This window comes from Oreochromis niloticus, linkage group LG9 (genome assembly GCF_001858045.2).
Source record: "Oreochromis niloticus isolate F11D_XX linkage group LG9, O_niloticus_UMD_NMBU, whole genome shotgun sequence".
Taxonomy (NCBI): Eukaryota; Metazoa; Chordata; class Actinopteri; order Cichliformes; family Cichlidae; genus Oreochromis; species Oreochromis niloticus.
In genome coordinates this window covers 21376739-21402056 of record NC_031974.2, presented here as the reverse complement: position 1 = coordinate 21402056, position 25318 = coordinate 21376739, and the positions used below count along the sequence as shown (strand labels likewise).

At 41.6% G+C, this 25318-nt stretch overlaps 2 protein-coding genes and 2 long non-coding RNA genes across 5 annotated transcripts; 2 read left to right on the top strand and 2 right to left on the bottom strand.

Annotated features, from left to right (window-relative positions):
* Positions 1–1644: 1644 nt before the first annotated feature.
* On the top strand, positions 1645–9251 carry LOC109203585 (uncharacterized). Its single transcript, XR_002063347.2, has 3 exons — positions 1645–1676; positions 2818–2921; positions 7491–9251. It is a non-coding gene; the product is annotated as an uncharacterized LOC109203585 (long non-coding RNA).
* A 1506-nt stretch (positions 9252–10757) lies between these two features.
* Positions 10758–13348, top strand: ndufb4 (NADH:ubiquinone oxidoreductase subunit B4). 2 transcript variants are annotated; one of them, XM_003443489.4, is made up of 3 exons: positions 10759–10970; positions 12218–12361; positions 13189–13348. In XM_003443489.4, exons 1-3 carry the CDS (start codon positions 10794–10796, stop codon positions 13249–13251), a joined length of 384 nt encoding a protein of 127 aa, XP_003443537.1. In that variant the 5' UTR covers positions 10759–10793; the 3' UTR covers positions 13252–13348. The 2 variants fall into 2 exon arrangements, with proteins under 2 accessions (XP_013125798.1, XP_003443537.1); XM_013270344.3 differs by lacking the exon at positions 13189–13348 and having other exon boundaries at positions 10758–10970; positions 12218–12367.
* Positions 13349–13748: 400 nt separating this feature from the next.
* Positions 13749–21397, bottom strand: hgd (homogentisate 1,2-dioxygenase). The gene is made up of 14 exons (XM_003443488.5): positions 21220–21397; positions 19972–20043; positions 19741–19829; positions 19532–19637; positions 18613–18672; positions 18435–18526; positions 18305–18339; positions 18094–18173; positions 17712–17811; positions 16662–16786; positions 14794–14898; positions 14574–14700; positions 14157–14338; positions 13749–14076 (listed from the first exon to the last, which is right to left on the bottom strand). Exons 1-14 carry the CDS (start codon positions 21232–21234, stop codon positions 13933–13935), a joined length of 1332 nt encoding a protein of 443 aa, XP_003443536.1. The 5' UTR covers positions 21235–21397; the 3' UTR covers positions 13749–13932.
* On the bottom strand, positions 20045–21213 carry LOC112847856 (uncharacterized). Its single transcript, XR_003221685.1, has 2 exons — positions 20487–21213; positions 20045–20406 (listed from the first exon to the last, which is right to left on the bottom strand). It is a non-coding gene; the product is annotated as an uncharacterized LOC112847856 (long non-coding RNA).
* Positions 21398–25318: the final 3921 nt, after the last annotated feature.

Genomic DNA, 25318 nt, shown 5'->3' with positions numbered 1-25318 from the left:
CTCACCCCCTGCCAGCTTTGCGCTGACCTACAAAGCCTGCCTGGCAGTCATTACAACATTGTCTTTTACAATAAACCCCTTCAAACCATATGTTCAGTTATAAAATCCTCATCATCTCTGGAAGGTTAAGTGTTGAAAAATGTTTTGCATTACTGCAGGCAGCACGTGGCAGTAACGTACACCCATAAGATGGTGCAAGTCACCCAAATAATCACTCTCAAAAGAAAGGTTACTTAGTTACTTTCTGAACTTGCTAAAGTTGTTCAAACAGTTTCCATCTGCAGTGAAAATTCAATGATAAGACTCTGGGAACATTTAAATTAGGTGTCATCTTCTCACAAAGTGATCTGACTAAATTAGTGTATGACAGCTTGTGTTTATCAGATAGGGCGGCTATGTTTGAACTCTCAGATCTACTGATTTTCAGACTTTGGGTAGTGCAGAGTAAATTCAGCTAATACAAATTATGGCAATGTTGAGTTTAATTAAACGTTTCTTAAAAGTGACAAAAAAATGCTGCAGACCCTTTGTAATGTGCAATTTCAATGTAGGCTGACGGCCAAGACAAGGTACTCCCCACTCAGTATTCCTGGGGTGATTCTCATCTCTCCTCTGGTCCCGCTGACCTTAGACTGCCGCCACACTCAGGCTGAATTTGACTCCTTCTCTTCATCTCCTGCCACTTCCCATCAGATCAGATCAGATTCAGGGCGTTGGCTGTCTTCCCGCACCTCTTCTGTCTCTCTTCTGCGGACTGACATCACCTCCCCTGAGCAGCTTCTCTAACTCTATCTGTCAAAACTTCCTCTAACTGCTGTCACATTGGCCCAGCCCTGTCACATCACTCTGACCCTAATGAAGAAAAGGCAGAGAGAGACGGAGAAGAACAGATGTATGTTTGATATTTGCTAATCCTCAGTAACGTTGTTGTAATGTTAGTTCAATATATCTCCCTTCTGCCCTTTAAACATGTTTTGCAGCACAAGAGCTAGGCTATTTATGGTCCAACACAGAATTCATTGAATTTTTAAGGCCCTGTCAGCTGATAATAAACAAAGCCTTTATATGCACATTCAGAGGGAGTACCCTGTCTGCAATCCCTGCGTGTAGTCCTGGAAAGCTAATGTACAGTCTCTGACACTGCCTGAAATATGACTTTTAATTTAACTTTCTCATAAAAATTACAGTAATACAAAATGTTGCTGATAGAATATTGAAGAGAGCCTTGTAGCAACAAGGCTAAATTACTAGTGGAGTATAATCCTAACACTTAAACCGCTGATGTTGCTAATCATTTGCAACTAATCACTGTAACTAATCATTTAATCAGTGCATTAGTGATAAGCCTAAAATGTCGGTAATTGACAAAAACTGCATTTTAACATTTTATTACAAGTTTATATGCTAAAGATAAAGGTCAAACTTGATGATTAGCATAGATTAGCTTAGCTTAATAGCAAAAAATGTTGTTTAAGACATCCTATTATTCTCTTTTTTCCAGCTCTTTATTCATATTCTTGAACTCCTCTAGAGTATCTTTAATAGCCTTTATTTATCTTATGCCAAGACTTGGAGCAGCCTCTCAGTTCATCCAATCTCTAAAACGAGCTCCTCTCTCATTAAGCTAGCCCTCTTCTGATTGGCTGCTCCTTGGAAACAGAAAGTTTGACCAACAGGTGAGTAGGGCTCCTGCTCTCAGAAGCAGATCCATTCCCCTTAGTACCAGCTAATCAGTGTTTAAACAGCACAGCCTTCATGAGTATTGTTGCTGACCATTTCCATCTGAGCTAGAATTGAGGAAGTCACTACCTTAGCAAACTGGGGTTTGTTTGTTTTTTTGTTTTTTAGGGATATTAAACAATGAAACATGACTTTGTTTTAGAGGCGCTGAAAGATTTTGGATTTATGTCATGAAACAGCTGTGTGGCAGGCAGGACTCGGGCCCAAATGAAGGACTCAGGAGACAAGAAATTAACTCAAAATGCACCTTTAATGCTTATGTATCTTCCAAAATACAAAAATAAGGTAGAATTGGGGCCAAAAATGCTAAACTCATCAAAGGGAAACCACAGAACAAGGGGAGAGCACAGTGTTGAGGGAAAACCAGGTTATGAGGGAAGAGGAAACAGGTGGGAGCACAGCTGACACTAATCACAGAGGACCAGACAAGGGAACGAGAACTAAATGTATAACATGAGGGGGGAAATGACTGTCAAAATAAAAGAGGAACTATCACTAACACTTAGACAGAGACCCAAACAAACCAGCTTAACAAAGAAACAAGACTGGATGAACAAAGGGAGCACAAAAGGGAACTAAAAAACCAATAAACAAAACCAAAGCAAGAAAGTAGAGGCACAAATTACTTCATAAGCACACAGGAAGCTGGAAAAGCTATAAAGCTGGAACATAAACTCTTTCTCAAAACAAAAACAAATTATGAGCCCACAAAAACTAAAAAAAACCTGGATCCCAGACCTAGGGACCGTGATCATTTAATAGATACAGGCAGATTCAGTGTTTCCTCTATTTTTTTCAGCCAAGTTAACAATTTCTTTAGCTTGAAAAAGTATTGACAGATCATCTAACTCTCAGCAAGAGTCACACACACCTTAGTGAAATAATTTGGTTTGCAGAGCACATAATGACTGGAAAAACACAGGGAGAAAAACAGAGTTGATCTCTGAGACCATCACATCACCAAAACAGGTTTTACAGCCTGTTTTCATGTCAGTGGCGATTTGCTAAATGCTGTGGTGGATGGTGATGGAGGTCTAAAAGAAAAAAAATGCAGGATTTTGTCTATTCCATCTCAAGGCTATTCATCTGTGTGGCTCTCCTTGAAGGTGATGGATGCCTGCTGAGTCACTGCCATGGCCCAAATCTCTGCCCTGCACAGCACATTAAAGCAGAAAATATTGGTGAGTTTTACCCAATCCCCACTATATAGATCCGTGGAAAGCTGATTTATTAAGAAGAGAATATTTGCAGACAGCGTGGACCAATTTCATAGATACAGATTAAAATAGGACAGCAGAGAGAAGTGATGATAAATTGGGAGAGGAGAATTTTTTTGTAATACATTTTGGAGGATATGGAGCAAAACTTCGCTTAAATCCAAGCTTGGTTATGATTCAGCTCCAGAAACAGGGCGTCCATGAAAGGATGTCGGGTGGGCTCAGCCTGAGCAAAGCACAGTGGAAGTTAAGTTCCTCTCATTCTCTTTCCTCCTCGTGACATTAAAGGTCATCGCAGGCTGTGAGGTGGACAGGGCTGTCAGCGGAGACAGGAGCTGAGGGGACAGGCAGGGGAGGAATTCCAATCAGCCTGAGCCATCTTTGGAGTTACGTGCTGAGAAGTTCTTAGAAAGACTGTGAAAGGCAATTGTGTCTACGCAAACTCGAAGCATCAGTGAGGAGGGATGGACGGTCAAAGCGAGTGATAATAAGGGCTGGGGAGGCAGGAAATAACATACCGCTTGACTCTTGCTTCCAGCCAGCACTTCATTAACTTTGAAGCCATTCGTGAAAATTACAGAGGTCTTAAAGTGGCACGATGATGTTCCTGTAGGTGAAAACAAGGGTGGAAATGAACATTACATTCCTCACTTACATTCCTCATGGGCAACAGAGTAATGGAGTCTCTGGGCCGGGAAATATTATGAATAAGCACCGTGAGAGAGCAGCATAACACATTAGGTCACTGTCTCTACGTCTACAGACCGCTTCAGGGGCCTTCGGTGATGAATAAGAAGAAAAGTAATTTTGGCTTGTGGTCGGAAAAAGAAACCTGCTTCCAATTTTCAAGCCAAGTCTCGTGCGTAGACGTCTTTTTTAAAAGACCAAAGGAGCGCAAAATGACTTCTGATTACTGGGAATGATTACAGCTTTGCAAGGTATAGCGCAGGCTGCTGATAGAAATCATCCACGCCTTTTCATTCCACTATCTCTCAGTCTGTAGCTGCTTCTGTATCACATTATCTTTGGTATCTGTCAGCGTTTGCAGAATAAGTGCATCAAAAAGTAAACATCCCGTACCATCGCTGATAAGGAATAAAATGCCAAATGCTCTCTGGGAGCTGACAAGACGAGAAAAATAGTTTCAAAAAACTTCTCAAAGTTCAGCACCGTAAGGGGGACTGGTGGCAGCCAGGCCAGAAACATATTAATATTTTATTCCAGCCTAAATGTCTCTTTGAACCGTGTGGTCTCACTCTGAATTTTGAAGTAGTAAATAGATGTTTCAAAGCTGCAGAGCGGCTTGCACTTTAAAGGTCCTGAGAGGACAATAAATCATTTGGTCACACATTCCGTAGCTACACCGGGCCCTCTCCGGATCAAACAGCTCTCTCAGCAGTACCACTCTGCTACTCAAGTATAAAGTTCAAGATTAGAGAGAGCTCTGTGAGGACTTACATTCCTATAAGTGTTGCATAATCCAATTGTCATACCACAGACATATCAATGACAAGGTGTATAACAGCTCAGCCTTACTTGAATTAAATCATCTTTGTGGATTTAAAAAAAATCCCACAGAACTATCAGATCGTCTCTGGTGGTTGAAAATCTACACGCTCAAACATTTCTGCAATCAAGTCAATACTGGGGATTCTTGTTCGACCCCCCTGGAGGAGAAAATTACAGCTATGAATGTCATCCACAGTATAAAGTAACTTCCCATAGTCTGTTTAGTGGCTCATTTCCTTACACACCCTGCACTCTTACCTGAGTGGAAAAATAAAGACTCGGGTATGCAGGGTTTTTACTGATACTTTAATATTTTATCTCTGAATGCTATTCAGCAGATTCTCTTTGTTTTGTTTTTACATGTTACTAGAGACTGTTCTCTGAGACTGCGGTCAATGTGTGCTACAGTCACAGTAGTGTAACCACAGCTTGCTAAAGAGTGCCCTCTTGTGGTTAATTTCTATAATGTCTGAACCATTGAGTGACTCCAGCAATTGCCATGGACATTATGAATGAATTAATAAATGAATGAATCATCTTTATTGGCTTTATACATAGATGGTTTGACATCTCTTAAGATAAAAAAAAAAAACAATAACAAAAATAAAATGAATACATAAAGGATGGATAAAGAAAAGAATAGATGGTAAGAATAGATGAGATTATCAGCATCATTGCAAATGTTTTGGCCAGTTTAAGGTGTCAGAAGTGTCCTCGGTGCCGTCTTGTGCGTTATCTGTATTGAAGTTTCTATGATATGTCTATAATTAGTTGTGTAGTGTGATGATAGCTAAAAACTGTTCCTGAGGCTGTTGGTTCTTGTTCTTATTGTCCTGAACCGTTTGCCAGATGGCCGCCGTTCCAACAAAGAATGTCTCTAGAGTGTTCTGTGCTTATTGCTACTGTCTACCTTCTACTTCATCCTGATGCCCAGAGAATTACCCTTGACCCCCTGAAGTCAATAATCATCTCTTTTGTTTTTGAGGGGTTAACAACAAGCTCATTGTCTCTACATCACTCAGGCGGATGACCCACTTCCAGCATATAGGCACTTTCATTCTCATTAAAGATTAGGATGAAGTCCAAATCGACAATTTCTTGAGTTACTCGCACACAGCAGGCACCAAGCAGGTTACCACACACAGCACAATAATCTGGCATCAAATAAGGGGATGTCTCCATCTTAAAATAGACCAACTGCAACCAGGTGTGTAATCAGTGATGCTTCTCAGGTGTGAAGTAGTGAGGGTGGAGACCAGGGGCCTGTTCTTCGTACCTCGCTAAGCAAGTTAGCCGGATTTGAATGTTGACGATTTGGCGTGATCTTGGATCGTTCGGTTCTCCGAAGCTCATCTGGGGCTTGCTGTCATAGCAACAGAGCCGTAAAAGTAAGCCTGCTCGGGAGCAGGTTTACTTTATGTAAACAGGATTAGATCGCGGCCTCTCAGGTATGTCCGCTGCAGTTATATGAAAGCAAGAGCGATATTTCGCCACTGTTTTACCATAAATAAATATTATCAATGTAACTAAAGATAATGTATTTGATTCTTTTATTGATTTCATACAGATACATACAGGTCATTTCCGAAAAAAAGGGAAATGTACTATTAATCATTCTATTACATGTAGTAGATCATGTCAGATGTAATTCATAATTTAGAGTAGTAATAGTAAATTACTACGTGCAATCAAGATGAGAGACCACGGCTAAAAAAGCGAAGGTGGATTTGGGAAGTCTGTCGCAGCCATGTCCTGTCCGTTTGTACGCGAGCAAGGAAGGTGCAAGATTGATAAGGAGAGTTTACAGAATTTAGCGTATATTGCGGGATAGACGGGATCCTTTAGCTCAGCGCGACGGTGTGCTCATAGAGAGATATCGATTCTCCCGTGAGGTTATTATTTACTTTCTCTCTCTCTCTCTCTCTCTCTCTCCAAATATATATGTATATATATATATATATATATATATATATATATATATATATATATATATATATATATACTTACTGTACTGTATATACTTACTCCCGACTTACTGTGCATGCTTCAGTCACCCCTTGCATGGGAACAGGTAAAAGTGATGGAGTGTTATTCAAACTACACACATAAAAACCCACAATGTCAATAAATGTCACAGTACAAAAAGGGGTGTGACGAGGGGGTGCAGGACCACCACCTGTCTTTATTTGCTCTGCCCTTTTCTTGGTTGCTGTTATAAACAAACAGATTATTCCAGGGTCTCTTGTCATAGACTAAAAGCAATATAAGTGATAAATATTACCATTCTGTAGAATATTCTTATATTTCACTTTTACTTTTTCCCATGTTCTAGTGGGTCCTGTTGTGGCTCTAATGTGAAAGAGGATATGATGTAATATAATATAATGTGGAATGAAATAATATCACATGATATAATGTAATATCATGGATCACTTACGAGTTTAATTTGTCAGCAACTTTCTGCCAGCCCTCTCTCCTTGCTTTTGCAGCCTTTGCAGTGTTCCCCTGCGTTTTAATTAAACTCTGAAACTCCTGATATCCCTCAATCAAGAGTTCTTGGTCTGCTGCCGTGAGATACTGCGCGCGCTCCTTCGACATCTTCGCCGACCAATCACAGGGTTGCCGATCAATGTTTCTACTATCGATGCGTAGCCCCTTTTAAGCCACCCAGTGATCTCAGATTACTTCAGCCAGCTATACTAATCGTCAACAACAGGTGCGTTCGGACAACCGGATTAGCGAGCTCACGGTTAGCGCGATGATTTGATCTTGGATGTGTCATTTGATCTTGGATGTAGTAAGCGAGGTACGAAGAACATCCCCCAGGGCAAAACTCCTACTCTGAAACACAACACACACACACACTTACAGAAAGGACAGGGTCAGACTTCTAAGCATATTGCAGTGGCTTTCATCTAACTGTTGCATATATTGTTGCCACATTACTTTTAAGAGAACTCTCATGAAGAGAGTTGCCTAAAGTTTTAAGATTTGTGTCTAATCTGTTTCTCACCTCTCCTCCAGACTCCACCTGGCCTCCATCCGGCAACACCCAGGAACTGTCAAACCAGTTTGGGTCTTTTTGGCCTCCTTTTATAGTCATGGTCCTAGGAGGGAATGTGCCAAGTGTATTGGAGACTTAAATAATCTATTCATTTTAAACATTCACAGAACTGGGGCATTTTCTATACTTGTGCTAATGTTCCCACTGTTAACTTATCATTAAATTGGATGAAAGATTAAGCCTTGCTATTAACTTATTTAATCCTTAACTGATATTTAATTGTTATTTCAGAGGGTGGGGGAGCCACTGGCTATTTAGTCAGCAGTTGCTAGTGCTCTCAAGGACTAGTGTGTGCTAGGTCAAGATGGAGACTAGCCATAGTGGCTTATTGGCAGGCGCCCTAGTTACAGGGCTTGTATACCAGTGCACAGCTGTTTCTGTTTAGTTTAGGATTATCTTTAAGATGTGTTATTTTTTTCCGCTGTTTCCTTAGATTATTCATGAATGAAGACAGTGATTTGATGCATGTAAAATATGATTGACTGTCTTTATTGTTTCCTCAAAAGTGAACACAGGGTAGGGAGATGAGAGATGAAAGGAAGAGGTTGGTAAAGAGTGTGAAAGAAGAGGGTGGAAAAAACAAAGGGATAGAAAGGTGGAAAGAGGCAGAGGAGAGAAAACCCCAACAATTCCTTCTGAACAAGCACTATATAGACAACAGTGGGGAGGAAAAACTCCTTTTAAACAGGAAGAAACCTCCAAAAGAACCAGGCTGAGGAAGGGACAGTCAACTGCCAGGACTAGATGGGGGGTGAGGGTGAAAAAAGAAAGAAAAAGAAAAGGGATGAAGAGGAAGGGGTGAACGAAGAGAGGTGATAGGAGAGAAAGGGAGAGAGGGGAGAGGAGAGGTGGAGGAGGAAGCAGGAGGGTCCTTCCTGAAAAAGTGGAAGCGTTTTTTCTTCTTTCTCAGGCACTGTTCCTGGAGCTCTTTTATGTGAAGGATGAGATTTTTTATGTCATCGATTGTTTCTGCATTTTGCTTCTCAAGTTTCTTGAGTCTTTTCTCCAGTTCTTAAATGTTGCTTCTTTTTCTTTTAGTTCTTTAGATTTTGCCTCCTGTATTAGCTTTGCCTCATGCATGTCTGTATTCCTCCGTTGTACTTCATTGTAAATGTCTTCTAACTCCTGAATTCTCCTCTGCATTTCATTGAACCTACACTGCATCTCTGAGCATTGTTTTTGCAGTTTTTCCTTTTTTCCTTCTAGTTCAATGGTTTTGTCCTTCTTTTTGTTATAACATACTTGTAGTTCTAGATTTTTCCTCTCAGTCTTGGAGAACAAGTTGCATTATTTTCTGTATTTCTTGCTGTTGCACTTTTTCTTGACGCATTTCTGCATTTTTATGCAGTGCTTCATCAAGTGTTATTAGAAGCAATTGGTGTTTTTCATCCATGTCTTGGAGTTTATGCTCCGTTTGTTTCTGTTTTATTTCCAGTTGTTTCTTCTGTTGAAGAAACTTTTTTCCCCAGCGCTTCATCAAGTTTTACTTGTAGCTCCTGGTTGTTTTTCCTCTGTGTCTTGGAGATTCCACTGTATCTGCTCATTAACAGCTTGTGTGTCTTCAAGCTCGTAAGACATTTCTCTTAATTGAGTACAGTTTTTCTTGTTTTCTCTCATCAGGTCTCTAATCTGCTGGCGTGCTTGACCAAACATTATTCCCCAGCCCTCATTTATAATCTGAATGTTGGGCTTGTATTGTGTGTTTTTAATTTGTTGGTCATGTCAGCACCTACAGACAACAATGATTTTTTTTTTTTAATAAAAGAAGAACAAAAATTAAAAAAAAAAAACCTATTTGAATAAACATGAAAAGAACAATGGAAAGGATTTCCACGCTATTAAATTTTATTTTAACATTATGAAATTCTGTTATTCCAACTTAATGTAGCATTTAGTGCAACTGAGTCCAACTTAATTTAAATAACTTAAATTAGGGGCCAGGGGCAGGGTCATCCCTGGATAGTTGGTCGCCAGTCCATCACAGGGCTAACACAGACAGACAAGCATTCATACATATGGGTAGAATCACCAATTAATCTAATCCCACTAGTTGCGTGTCTTCGGATTTGAACTCAGGACCTTCTTGTTGTGAGGTAACAGTGCATATAGCATACACGTAGTGTGTGTATGCTTTTCTGCCTCTTATAACCCCAGTGATTTTCCTGTGGTTTGAAATCTCGTGTGATCTTGTGAATTTCGCGAGTCCAGGTAACTAGCCACTCTTACTAGATTGTATCGTGTCATCTCACCAAGAATACATTAATTTGTTGAATTTCATGCAGATCATACATGATTTAATTACGTTCACCATAGAAACATTAAATTATTTTGTTCAAATTACAATTTAGACTCTTGTAAATGCAACAACAACCCAATTTATTTTTTTGAGTGCGTAGAGGCCGGAGGTCTCGGCTGTGTCACTGAAGGGTATTTCTCTACACCCGCCTCGCCTCCTCGTTCCTCCCCTCCACAGAGGGTGTCGTGTTGACCTGACGGAGAGTTCACCTCCCTGAAGGCTTTGTCCCTCTCCAAAGCCGCCAGCATGACCTGCTTTAAAACGACCTCATATTTCTCGTTCATCCGCTTCATCGCAGGTTCGTAGCTGTCGCACTGCATCTTGACTTTCTTCATCTCCTCGATGAGTCTGTTTCTCTCCTGAACAACACGCTTATGTTGCATCCGGTGAAAGTCTCTGGTTTTTTGCACCTTCGCCAGAGTCCCGGCTGCTGCAGAGACTGCACGCCTGTACTCCTCCATCTCCTTCAGAGCGGTTCTCAGCTCGTTTTCCAGACGCTGGTTTTCAATGTGCACGACTGGGGTCACCATGAGACCCTCTTCCTCCAGCAGTCCTTTCTGCACCATCTCACTCCACTCGTTTTGAAAACAATCGAGGGCTTCTGTCATGCCCATTTGGAAGAGAAAGTTCCGTAAAAAGTCAACTACGGCTGGTGGTTTGGATGTTCTGTTGGTTGAACTGGGCCTTGCACTGGCTTCTGCCCGGTCTTGGATGGCTTTCACCGTCGCTTCCAAGTCTTCTTCACCTTCTTTTAAACTCCATTCGTCTTCTACAGAAACGTCTTCACATTTAAAGTCATCATCACTGTCAGGCGATGTGCCGTCACCCACTTTTTCTTCACTTTCCTGAGCTGCATCCATTGCTTCGTTCAGCCAGAGTTTGACGTTGCTATGGTAATACGGCGCTCACTCAACGCGAGATTTCACAAGCTCGCGTTTGCCACCGTTCCAGCCGTCATTAAACAATCATGGCGGACTACCGAGAGGCGCCCTTGGCCACTCGGCCAAAAACATTGGATCCAAACGAATATTTCAACCTTTCGCCGGAGCAGAGGCGTGCCGAAGAAGCCAGGGGTGCAGTGCGAGCAAATCTGAAGCGCCAGTATCAGCTGCAACTCAATAACCCGCACAGAAAAGAGCTCATTGTAAGTGGCTACTTGCTAGTTAGCAATGTCACCCTTGAAAAGGGCTCAAGTTATTGGCCAGAATGCTAACGGGTAGCATTAGCGGGGCACAGTGGTGACTATATGTATTTATTTAGTCTAAATTTTAGATAAGATTATAAACGAGACCTTCCACTCTATGCTAGTCACTACTACATTACGAAGATCGCTTACGTCTTGGGACTTTAGAGACAGAGAACCGTGCGCTGCAGTACATATTGCTTTCTTCCTGGTGTGCTCTGAAAACTGACAGGTGACAGGAAAAAAAAAGGGGAGGAAAAAACGACCCCTGCAGTGTGTTAAATTAGGGGGTCTCGTGGTTCTGTTATGCTCCTAGGAAGCATTTCGCGTACATGGTTTGGGTCCACTTCAGTCTTTAGTGTGAAGAGTCACTGTATCCTGTGATGAAACATGTCTTTACAGCTTGGAGTAGCCCCAATCTTTAGGCACCAAGGTTCACTGAATGATTTCATCGTTATAAAAAATAGTTTGAATAATATGCCATGGCCTTTGCAGTCACCGGACCCCAATCCAGCTCGACACTTATGAGAGATTGTGGGCCAGCATGTTATACAGCATGCTGGCCTGTTATACAGGTCAACCACAATCATCAAAACACAGTATAACCGAATATCATGTATAATATCTAATGACTTGAATCGTTACAGTGCAGGTTCTGCACTGAAATTTGAAGTCATAGCAGATGTCCACCAAAGTAGTTGTAGCAGCCCTTCATGCTGATTTAGTTTGTCACCTGTCTGGATATACTTCAGTTGTTCATAAGGCTTTATGTTTCTTGTCGGTGTATTTAGATTACCTCATTTTTCCATCTATACTGTGTGCGCTGTGATTGTTTTAAAGGCAGACATTTTGCCATGTTACTGTTACATTTTATAATGGCTTTGTTCTATGAAGTTCATGAAATTGACCAGCAAGCACAATACCAGTAAATTAAATGTAAACTGTTTAAAATATGTACACCAGGATTTTTCAGGAAAAATGTCCTGTCCTTAGAAAATGACCCCCCCCCCTCTCTTTTCTGCTGTTTCCTGAGTTTTCCCCACCTAAAATAAAAGGTTTAAGTATAATAGATATTAATATTTTTTAACGTCACTATGAGACTTTTAAATTTTGGTTGATTTGTTGTAAATATTTGAGTCTATTTTTCTACTGTGAATTCTACATTTACATTTGGTGATAAATGTCATTGCTTACTTCTGTCTGTACAGGAAGACCCTGCCTTGACACGCTGGGTGTACGCACGAGCCAATCCCTACGCACACTTCAGGCCCACAAACAAGACCTCTCTGCTGGGTGCAATGTTTGGAGTTGTACCTCTCTTTGCCCTCTACTACATCTTCAAGACAGACAGGGTATGAGACAAGAAACACCGTAGCCTTCTCACTCGCTGTCTGCTTGATCTTAATGGGTAGTTTAATCAGCTCAGCCGTGTTTTCTCATCACAAAAGTTTGTAGAGAGCTCTTGAACCACAATTTAAGCCCCACTGGCCCTCTTTAGGCTGTCTAAAGGCATGCAAGACTAGAACCAAAACAAGAACAATAGAAACTAGGAGTAAATTGCCAAGTATTGTTGGAGGTTAACAAAATATCAGTACATTTACTGCAGGAAACGAAATAATTCAGTATTGAACACATGGTTACTTTACACTGTTACAATAGTGGTCATTTTTCAGCCACTGTAATAATTTGACCATTTAGAGTATTTGATCTGGGTATTCATAAAATGTGATTTGGTCACAAATGCTATCATAGAAACCTGAAAAGCTATTTAGTTGATGATTGGGACTCATTATTCCCATGTAGGTGCACCGTTGATCTGGTTTTCTTTCTTTTGACACAGACCCGCTCACGTTAGAAATGAATGCTTCATCCAAAATGCTGCCTGCTTTCATTTTCTACCCCATTGTCATGGAGATTCACCGTCAAAGTCCTCGCCAATTGAGATTCCAGGGAGAATTTGGTGCAATTGTCACACTGCTGGGCTATCATATTTGTCCCCACCCCCCTTTTTTTGCTGCTGGGAAGGGGGGGAAAAAAGCTGCTTGAAAATCATAAAATGCTCACTCATAAAACATGGAGTTTGAGAAAACGTCCGGAAGGTGATGAGGGTGAGGGCGATATGACTTTGTTTCTATGGAAACCGGACTAACCTATCATCTGTTTGTCATCTGTTTTACAGGATAGGAAGGAGGAGCAGATTAAGGCCGGTACCCTCGAGCGCAAGTTCGGTTTGTCATCTTGAGCCCAGATGTAGAAAGACCCTCGTCCTGTGTGTTCTAGAGATGATGTCCATGTGTGTAATTATTATTAACCGAATAAAATTATATTGTCAAACCAGAGTTACGTGGCTTTCATGTGTGAAAGTACCATTTGCATGTCTGCAGTTATACACAGAGGCAAGGAGGATGTACTTGGAGACTGAAGGACTCGATTCCCCCCTCTCACATAAGTTCAGATTTGCACAGGAAAAGAAAATGCAAGATATACTGATATCAATGATCCCCGCGTCACATAAAGCAAGACTATATATAGTCCAATAAAGAAGCGCTGCAGTGTCATTTAGATATTAAAGGATAATGGCAATATTGGTACAACAGTGGCATGAGGGGTAAAGACAGGGTCATTAGTGGTCCTACCAAACACCTCTTAGTAAAACAGAATGCTGGGCTAAGGTTACCTCTTATTGTTCCTTAATTTTGCAGTTATGTTTCTTAAAAATAAAAATACACGTTACGACAATTTGGTTTTATACTTCTGTGAGAAGGAAATTACTTTATTCTTCCTGTTTATTCTGTCAACAGATCTACTCGGGGAACACAAATAAATCGTTGGATTGCTTGGTTACATTTATAAAGTGAAATTTTTATTTTGACATATTTATTTTGATTTGTTCGCTCTTAATGCATTCTGAATCGCTGGGTTTCTACTGTTTGCCCGGCTTCCAGTTGGGGTTAAAGTGGCTGCGTAGAGGTTCCCAACATTGGTAGTAGTTCTTGTCAAGCTTCTGGCATGTATGAAGACCCCACTTCGTCACCGCCATGCTGAAGGACGACTCGAACATAAAAGCCTGGTGATAGGAAAAAGCATGCTATGATAATCGATACTGACTTGGTCATGTATAACCTTATATATATTTTGTTTGTTTACCATGGTTCCCTCAGCCACCCTCTGAGGTTTGAGTTCAGCAGTGCTGTTCTTCTCAAAGCAGTCCACGTCCGGGCCGTGCGGGGTCATTATGCTGTGGAGGCTGGCCCCTCCTGGCTGGAAACCCTCCTCTTTGGCCTCATAATGGCCTTTGATCAGACCCATGAATTCACTCATGCAGTTACCTACAGTGACAAGCAGGAGGAGCTGTAACACAGCAGCATCATGTGCCTAGTTTGCTGTTGAATATACAGGTGTAACACTGATTTCCGCTAGATGGCCTTATAGGTCTGCGATGAAATCGGACAAAAGGGGACTATTGTGGGGTCTCCATTGAAGTGAGTCATACAGCAGGTGGTTTGTTCTCACCTACTGCCTTGACACAGGCTGGGTAAATGGATGTGTGTGCGTGTGTCTTACGGTGATAGTATGGTGGGCGGAAGGTGTGGTCAGCCACACCCCACCGTGGGGGGAAGATGACAAAGTCAGCAATGGCAACCCCTGGTCTAGTGGATTTGGCAGTCAGCACAGTAAAGATAGATGGATCCTATATAGAGAGATCATAAACATGCGACGGGTGAGGAGCACGGCTATTTGCATTCAAAAGTGCTGTTGGTGTGTCCCTAAACACGACTCTCACCGCATGGTCGAAGGCCACACAGTTGATAACCATGAAGTTCTTCAGGTTGTATTTGTAAGGCGTGTAGTTACCGTGCCAGGCGACCACATTGAATGGCGAGAAATCCTACGTGCAGAGCACAGAACAAAACAAATAAGAGGAGTCTACCCAAGCAACAAACACAAAAGGTTTTAAATTGAGCTTTTCACAGGGAAAACGGAACAATGAATAATGTCTTTGTAATCTTAAATTCCCAGAGAGAGTACTTCTTCACATAAAGAGAAAAAAAACTGGTCATAATGAAAAGGGTTGATTGTGAAAGAGGGTGTGCTTCTTTCATCCTTTCTTCTCTTTCATTCCCCCCTTTTCTTTGTGATACGAGGCTCCAGGTATTATGGGGTAATTGGCTTCACAATCAAACTTTCCCAAACTTTGAGCATTTTGACGCTCGCAGCAGCGCAGTTATGGGGAGAGGGGAGCAGCGGCAGCAGTGGGTGCAGAGATATTTCTTTATCTTGATTGTTAAAACCACAGCAATTTTATATAGTTTCTCTGTTCTGATAATGTCACTGCGAAAAAAGACATTCAACAGCAGCTCTAAAATCAATATAGTTCATTACAACTCAAGCTGCCTCCATACTGACCTCCCTGCTCCTTTACACACAAGCTTTTCCACACACGAACAGCTAATACACACCAACGATGAATACTGACAAATACATATACATATACAGATGCATTCACACACGCACGCAAACATTCGTGACTAATGAACGCCGAAAACAACTTAACACACACTCAATTGACAGTAGTCGACGCACAAAGAGGCCTTCGGGAAATCCAGTGCAGGTAATTTCTTGGACATTCATCTGTGATAACTCCACTACATTCGATTAAAATGAAGGGAGGAAAATGGAGGCGAGCGAGCACTTGCGCACACACGCACACAAAACACAAACATATTGGTCCAGTCAAGCAAATAATAAGTTAATTTGAGCAATTTCGGCACTCTGCGGGGGAACAAAACAGCAGGACCAGGCAGGAGCGGCAGCATCTTCCCTTATACGAGGCCTCCGCCGCCCCATCTTATTTTCTTACCCCTGCAACCTCTCTTGTCCACTCTCTGGGAAGAGTGGACACAGGGAAAAAAAAGTGTTCCCTCTGACCCCCCCCCCAGCATATAACTGGTGGCAGAAGCAGTGAGGAAGACGGGAAGAGGTCTGTTTTGCTTCAAAAAAAGAAAAGACAGTATCTTGCCCTAGTGTACTTCCTATGATGAATAATAACAGTGTGGTTTGACATGGTTTCCACGGTTACAACCCCCCCAACCCCCACCCCTGACAAACCTCTCCTCCCACCTCCTCCCTGCCTCAGTAAAAAACCTCCTGTCAGACATTATGTGTCGATCCAATTATGCGCCCAACAGGACATTTCGGGAGGGGGAGGATCATTCCCCGGCTGAAATATGTTGAAATTAATGCTTAACTTGAAAAAGGTTTTTTCCTACAAAGCAAAAGCTTCACAGGTACACTGTCTGCAGCTCCAGAATGCCTTAACTAATTATGAGTGATTAAGACTCATAAGGGAGTCGAGGCGGAAACCTGCTGAATGGATAACAGCTAATGCTTCGATATTAAATCATCAGGGATGGCAATTCAGTCGGCAGGAGCATCTAATGGATCATATGCTTCACTTGGACAGTTTCCTGTTAGTCACTGCGGCAGTTCGATGGCGTTCACTGAAGCAGACACAAAACTAAATAGGGTAATAGGGCAAGTAAGCCGTGTGTGTGTGTGTGTGTGTGTGTGTGTGTGTGTGTGTCCCTGTCAGACCACAGGTATGCGTGGAAGTACAGTGATACAGATAAAGTTGTGTGCCACAATAGCCACCTGTTGGCATGCAAACAGCTTCCCCTGGTATTTATTGATGACGGTGTAACCAGTGGGCACTTTGCGATCTTCATACCATGCAACGGGACACAGGAAGTCTCTTGGGTTAGCCAGACCATTGGCTCCTGCAAAACACACGCAAAGTGTCAAAGTAAAGGCAGTGTAGGCATAACTATGATGATATCCATATATCAGATCATGTAATCACAGGTGGTTTCATGTAGTTATGTTGTTAGCTTATTTAGCAAAGGTTATGTATCAGAATTTCAGGAGCGGGACCACGCCTCCAAACATGCTGTCATCTATATAGGTTCCCCCAGTTCTGCAAGCTGTTCATTCTCGTTTACGTGAATGAAAACTTCTTCATTTCTATTTAGTGCTTGGGGATCTGCCAGGCCTGGGAGCCATCGCCAGTCCCCTTCGAGGCCTTCCCTCAAGTCATGTCAAAGCATTCACTTTTACCTATTAAAATGCTGTCAAACCTAAAATTAGGACGTGGGCCCAGCTAGTGAATAAAGGTAAAATAAAGATTAAAACAATTGTAGGTGTGAATAAATTAAATGATAAAACATTATTATTAGCGCCACGATGCTTTGTCGGAAAGCCAAAACATCTTTGGTGGGCACAAGAAATATTTTTGTTATATGTAGGAAGACAGAAATCTCGAGCTAGTCACTAGTTTCCTAAATAACTGACAGCAATATGCTACTCAAAGAAGGATTTTGTGTTGTTGTTGCTTTTTATATGTACCCTTAATGAAATTTCTAACTAATCCGTGACTGGTATTTCATTGCAATCCACAAATCCACAATTTGTTGGAATTTTCACTCAAATCTTAAATAACACAACAGTTACACCGTAAATAATCACCAAGGCAAGCAGGGTTTATCCTCTGAGCACTGAGTGAGTTACGCAAAGTGTGAACAGTTTTAGACATGGATAGTCTGTTCCAAGACATAGATGTAAAAGAGCTTGGTGAGCACGTTTCAAGGAAAAGTGAACACAAAGACATATGCTGCACTTATATAGACTCACAAATATCATACAAACCTATTGGGCCAAGGTCAGGCAGTTCAAAATGGGCACCATACACCTCGAGTATGTAGCCTCTGGTTTCCCCAAACACATCCACACTGAAGCGCATCCCTTGCTAAAAAAAATGTGAAAAGTGGCAGTGAGAGGAAATTTTGTCCTATTAAGTATCAACTGTGTGCTGTTTCAGTTCTGAACGGACTTTGAAAAGCACACGTGCTGCTGTCCAGGTGGTCAGGCTTTCGGTAGCTTAAAACCTCTTTTCCACCGTCGCTTATTTTTGAGGTCACTTTCAAAAAGCACCAAACAATGCCTTTCTAAATATGGTAAGTGGGATGTTGGGGCAGACACAACGGCAGATTTCTTTGAAAACCGGGGAGATGGAAAACATACAGCCCACCTGGATGACACAGATCTCGTTCGGCTCGACCATCATCTTCCCAAACTCTGTGGTGATCAAGATCTCTCCCTGCTGAGGGACTGCACACACAAACAGACAAAGAGAGACACAGAGAAAAGAAAATTTGAACAAGAAGGCAGGCTGATGTTTGAGCTATCATTGTTCTTATGATAGATGACAGTGAAAACAACAACAGTGCTCCTTTCCTCACCAATCAGAAAGTCTCCGTCTGAGTTGTTGAAGCACCTGGAACAAGAATAAAATAAGATCAAAGGAAGGATGGAAATGTTTTTCATTAATAAAAAATATATCCTTTTGTCGCATAATGTATACATTCTCACCTGTCGACCATGGAGGTGTTACAGGTGTACACATGGACTCCAATGCCATTACGAGATTTGGCATCTCCAGCACCGCAGAGAGTGTGCAAACCCTGAACCATGGAGAAGGACGCAAATAAAATCAGATGGAAATTTTCATAAAAATTAAAAAATAAGAGAAAAAATTAGCTTGACTTACAGCCACAAAGTCCACTTTCTTCTCTGTAGTTTTGGGGATGGTGAATGGCAGCCATCGAAGCTGTGAAAGAAACCTCAGAGTCAGAATCAAACAAATTTTTACTGTAAAATTATAATAAACTACCATAACCACCATTATTTCACAGTGGGCCTGCTTTACAGCTTTTTTAATTGTTTGTTTTTATTACTTACTAGCTTGCTGTTTATATTTAGTTTCCCAGCTATTAGTACTTACAGTACTAACCGCTACCTATGAGTAGTAGTAGATTGCTTTGCAAAATACTAGCTTTTACTTGAAGCGGTTCATTGTAGTGTACTTATTGTGCACCTTCAGTGAATTTAAAGAAATCAATCTGTGGAAAATATTTTCTAAATAAGTTACTATACATAAATATATCTACTGTTTATTATGCTTCATCATTGCTTTTTGTAAGCTTGTCTGAAATAGACAAACCTGATGATGACGTCACGTACAGCATGTCTCCACCAATCACAGATTTGAAATTTGTGGCTTTATGTGCTCTTATGTCGCCAGCATTTTTTAATGGAATGAAACAACACTGTTACTTTTAACAGTATGAAGAGCTTGAAATTGTTTCCTTGTGGAAAACATTGGTATAGCTTTGGTGGTTGTGTGGTAAAGCTAAAGGCACAATACTGAAAATGAAGGGAATCTGCTGGCCCCCAAACAATGTCATTTACCACAATTTTTGTATGGATTAAAGGAAAAAGATGAACCGCATTAATGTGAGGTTTAGAGAAGACAGTGCATAGATTTGGTTGCACTGGGGCATCTAAACACTATGCTAAACTTTGTTATGGCTTCAGCTGAACATTTACCACACACATGTTAAAGCGATGAAAGACTTTTGATTTGTAACTAAGCCCAAAATGAGCAGGGATTCCTTGTGTTGATATACCTGGTTAGGATCAGGCTCCACTTCGTTCCAGTTCTCTGTTAGATCCCCACAGGGAACCGAGGTGAATGGCTTGTGTTTAACAGATGGAAGGATGCGGTACAACCAGCTAGAGAAAGAAGAGGAAGGGAAATGTTTAGTTATCCATAATGTCTGGGATCCATTTGGAGTCACTATAAAGCCTGCTTTAGGTTTCAAACAGAGATGGACACCTCCTCTTATTGGCTGGACGCGGGCAGGTGAAGGCAGAGCCGGAGAGCTGCTCAGCATAGAGGCCATATGGGCAGACTTGGGGATTATTCTGCAGAGACATGGAACAAAACCACAATGCTGATGCTGTAATGTGTGCATATGTACACTATATGTGTTCAATTACCCTCATTTTCAACAATTAGAAAATAATAATGAATAAATAACAAAAGGAGCCCAGGGAGGGTTTTTACCTGTCCCTCGGGTAAGGATCCAGGACAGCGAGGGTCTTCAGATGAGAACTCGTTCCCGAAACCGCTCATGTACTGAAAGAAACAAACACACAAGTGAAGACAAGTTGAAGTGAAAAATAAAAAAATACATCATGCAGCTTCATTGTAATGCAGGATAAATGTGTTCATGCTGGTTATAATTAAATTTGAAGGCTTGTCATTAAGGCTTGTCTTTTTGTTAATTGTTGTCATATTGATTCACATTAGATCTATGATAAAACAAACTGCAGTTATGCCAAATTTCCCCCCTTGCAGTCATCCATTATTTTGTGTTATTGTGCCACAGAAACAGCCTAATTACACTTACATCCTCTGCAGCATGTTTTGATCAATGTTCCATCTAGGATAAGAGTGTTGTTTTGCATCTCGCCTGCACCTCTACTGATCGCTTCTCTTCTGCCACAGGAAGATCAAACTTGTCACAGTGTACATGCATCTTGCTGAGTCATTGTGAGTTTGCAAGAAAGCACACTCACAGACACAGATGGTTTCCATATGTGCGCGATCATGTGCCAAAGTGCTTGTTGGAAGCTCCAGAGTGTCCCAAGTTGAAGGAATGCTTTACAAAGTCAGTTTTCTGTCCTCTTAAAAGTTTATTAGAGCTAGAGCAGCAAAGCTAGACTTAGCAATGATCCCAGCATTCCTTGGATAGTTTGTTAATAAGCCGAAGCTATTCCACTATAGCCAAAGCTTTGCATTTGAGTAGGTGTCATGACTATGAAACCTTCAGTCAACTATTAAAGGTCCTATATAAAAAAGTAATCTAAGCAAAGGCCTACTTAATGCAGCCCATCACCATAATTCTGCAGCAATGGCAATAAATTGGAAAACTGGGGTTTAAAATCATGTTTTTGCAATTAAATTGAAGCGTTCCCACTGAAATTAAAAAAAAAGATTTAGGCACTTCAAACCACATCTGGGCAGCTGCAGAATGCAGCGCTCTGATTGGTTGGAGGAAACGCCTCCCTTCGGTCAGCGGCCACAGGAGCTGTGGTGGCTTTAAGGCGCATGAATTTCGCACATTCTGGTGCAAAACAAATAAATAAAAAACAAAAACTTTTCTTCTGTATTTTTGTATAATATAGCTCTGCACCCTAACTCCACATGCATGCACAGTCTGATAGTCGACACAGACGCAGCTCATAAGCGATAATAAATGAATATTTACACATTTAGCAACAGTTTTGCTTCGAGGAATTGTCTCCTTACCTTGAGTCCAGCCATTTTTGTTGTGTGTCAGAACTTTGTCTATGGCAGCTGTTTCACAGTGGTTACAGATCGACTTGCAGTTTTCTTCTTAATGTATTCCCTTCGACTAAAATCCACTTCGGGGTGTCTGCATGTTGCTGTTTGGACAGACTAGGGAAAAGGGGCTGGGATTTATACGCTTTCCCAATCTGGGTTTAATTAGGCCTTGACTGGCTCTGTGACGTAACAGCTGGGGGACACGTAAAAGGGAAAGGACGGGTCGGATGGTCAAAGTGTGCACAAACAAGGGCCCTGCCAGGACAAACAAGGACCGATTAAAAAGAAATGTGTGATGCAGGTAAGGAACACTGAGGGATTAAAGTCCAAGTCATGGTTTTAAATGCCACCGCGATCCTAGCACTGACAGCGCATACAGAGAAAAATGTACGGGTGCTAGGTGGACAGAATCTTGTATCATACATGGAACACATTATGCCAGAGTTCTCATTCTGCTTAAGTGGTGACCTCATGCGCACTACTTGTGCAAACACGGGCGCCATGCACATCCCCACGTCCTGCAAAGCAAACATCTGGGCAACAAGAGTTTATTTAATGGCTTACGCCCCCATATTTGCAGTGTAGCCCAATGTTTAGCTGCATTGTTCAATCTGCGTGAATTGTTTAATATGCCATCGACCCCTGGGCCCCGCCAGTCCTGCAGATTTCAGTGCTTTCATCAAATTCGCTATGCTCAACACAATCTCACTTCTTGTTTCGTGTAAAGTGAGTTATCATTCTTGTACACCTACAATTAATTTCGTTTTCCTAAAACCAGGATTCGCCTCTGTTCAGATGACCTCTGCGCGCTGCAGCGAGCCCGTCATTCCTCATAAAGCGAAAACAACAGCGCAAGGCCTCTAAAAGGCCTATACATTACTTCACGCAAAATTTATTCAGTTCATTTCTTGAAATAGGTGGTCAAACGAGGTGTGCCTAATGTCCCCCAGGCAGCATGTATCAAAAAGAATCAATTTCGCCTTTCTCATTCTTGCCTCGCTTCCCCCTGCTTGTCTATTTCTTTTCTCTTTCTGGAGGGGGGCGCTGGGGAAGGGTAAATGATGGCAATTCTCATAGCGAGGCGCAAATAAACTCGCCGCGGCAGAAGTAACTGTTCTCCGGCGAGGCGTGCAGTCAGGCCCGGGCCTCCCGCTGGCAGCCAGTCAGGGTGCTGTGCCAAAGACGAGAAAGCCCAATGGCAGGAAAATATCACGTCCCAGTCTCCGGAAATTGATCTGCTCCTTGTATGGAGAAAGAAAATGAGCGATTTTAATTTCATCCCCGAGTCTGATGATAGAATTCTAGAGTATCTGGGTCCAATCCGGATGGTGCCTGTGTGTTTTAAGAGAAGAAGAAATAGCTGGAGACGGAGAAAAGGGACTGTTGTTGCCTACTGACAGTTATATCTATGCATGCGTAAGTGGGCCATAAATGCTTTGTTATTAGATGCCTGCTGAATTCAATGGTTTGATGGTAAATGGTACACTCACCTGGCACAGTCTATCCCAGTGTGCATAAACAATCAATCTCTCTCTTTCTCTATCGCACACACACACACACACACAGTAAGTATTCTGTTTTGTGATGGCATCTTTAGCCTTTCATATCACACGCAAGTACACTCACTTTTGCCCCCTTAGCCTTAGTCTTACCGTTAAAGGTTCAGTTCACTCAAAATACACACAGAAAGAAAACATTGTGTCAAATCCTCCGTGATATACCCTGATCCAGGACAAAGCGTATCTTTCAATCTGTGCCCAGACCTTTCTGTGTACAGCTTTTATTGTGACAGGCATTAAGGACGAAACCTATTTTCTGCTTTGAGAAACAAAAACATTATTCAGGTAAAGCATTGTTAGAAATATCAAAGAGAGATTAACCTTTTAAAAAAAGATTTCCCGGTATGTTATTAGGTTGAATTAGTCCTTTAAGTGTCCTGCATGGCTCACAGTTGTTATTTAGGGTTTCTTTTATTTTTTGCTGTCTTTTTTTTGTTTGTTTGTTTTTCACAAACTGATCAAATGTATGCTAGGGACAATGCGTGGTAATACACATAAAAATTATACGTTGCCCCGTTCCACCAGGTATTTTCAAGCAAGCAGAGTCAGGAAGCTGTCGATCAGTGATCATCTACCCACACATACATAAAACCATAGCTGAACAGCACAATGGTATTTTCTCTTATCGAGTCAGTGCCTGAAGCATTCACCTGAAGTTTTGTCATGCAGTACATACAATACTTTAAAAATGTACTGTTTACACCCTTAAACTACAGTTAAACTCTTACCAGAGTCTGAGCAGGGAATTGTAATCCAGTGTGGTTATAGCCACAACATTAAAACGTTGTTACAAATATTTTGCAAGTCCTCTTCATGTCACCAAAACAGCTCAAATCTATCTTGGTTCGGACACAGGAACTAGGGGTCTGCAGTGGTGAATGTTTGGTTCCAATACAGCCTCCAGATGCTCGACTGGTTTGGGATCTGTGGAGGTTTGAGAACAGTTCAGCACTTTGGGCTCTTTGTAAGCAGTTCCTAAGTAGCTATTATGTAGTATTAAGTAAAGTATAAATGATCAACATAGTGAAGCTTAAGATTAATTCCTAATGAAGAACAGGGATCTGGCTACAAAAAAAATTACAGATGTATAGAAATTAATAGGAAAACAGCCCTCTGGTTCTTGAAGTATGACTACAGAAAATGCTTTCCTGGTCAGTTCACGCTCTCAGTCTGTAGTTTCATTTCGTATCTTCCCTATTTGTGTCCAAAAGGACGATAAAGCAGGGTGGGCTTAGCCTTACCTTCTGTAAACTGAAGTATCCGTCACTTAGGGAGGCACATTGTCCAGCTGGAGGCTGGTGCCATCGGGGAGTGTTACTAATACACATGACTGTGAAGAACAGAGACTTGGTTGATGCTATTCACTCCACCTGTGAGTGGCTTATGGCAGAGTGGCATATACTATATCCATACTAATAGCAATATACTGTACAGATCAACAGCACTCTTGACTGCGCTAATCAGGTAGTGGCAAGTAGCAACAACTAATTAGCGTGTGCTGGCACATTTTCCTGCTCTTTCTGTTGGAATAAGTCTTTTCTTCTTTGAGCAGGGAAGAGCAGCTGCAGATCCGACAGTCCTCAGAACAGAGCAAACCACTTTAAACAGCATAGCTCGGCATGCCTATAAAAAACACGGATTTCAGCCTTTTGTTAGTCTGCTGATGCTGCACAAAATGCAGCCATCAATGCAAACAATGTCTGCAATTTAGAAAATGCTAGTAATGTAATTTGTTCTAATTAGCTACTTCTTTGTATTCCGTAGAGCTGCTGCCACAAATACAATTTGCGCGACACATTAAGAAAAAGAAAACATTAAAACTCAACTTTGTGAAGGACATATAAGTGCACACGCCATTTGGTGTTATTTTGTGTATCACCAATAAATGACTGCTGTATTTAGATGTCACATCTGGATTCTTGCATTTTGTAATTACAGCCCTGTTATATACTGTTGCGCTTTAATGTTAAATGACTCCTGACATGAGCCTTCCAGTAGCAAATGCACACTCACACAACACACACACACATTTGACAGCTCCATTTAACGCTGATTAGATTTGCAAGGACATGTAGTATACCCTCTCTGTGTCTCCTGTGTCTACTCTCTCTCTGTCTCTCTCTGAGTAGGTTGAGTATCTCCTGAATCTTATCTATCGTGGTAATGTTATGCAAATGGTTTAATATGAAGATAAAAGACTGTTGCAGCGTGTGGCGCTCTCGTGGTTCACAGCCCCGCGTTTCCAGGACGATAGCTCTAACGAGGAGGGCACTATTTGGGAGTCATTAAATGATGGCCTTCCTGACATGCACCCGCTCACCACCACCGCCACCCGCCCCGCGTTGGCCATTAAAGCGGCTCACACCCACACCAAGACACACACTACAGACACCTTTTAGCGCCAGCTCCCAGTTTCTTACACATCACAGTGTCACAGAATAGAAAATTACACTCTCCTCCCACAGAGAAAATTGCTTTGGAATTGCTTGGTTATAAAGATGTGC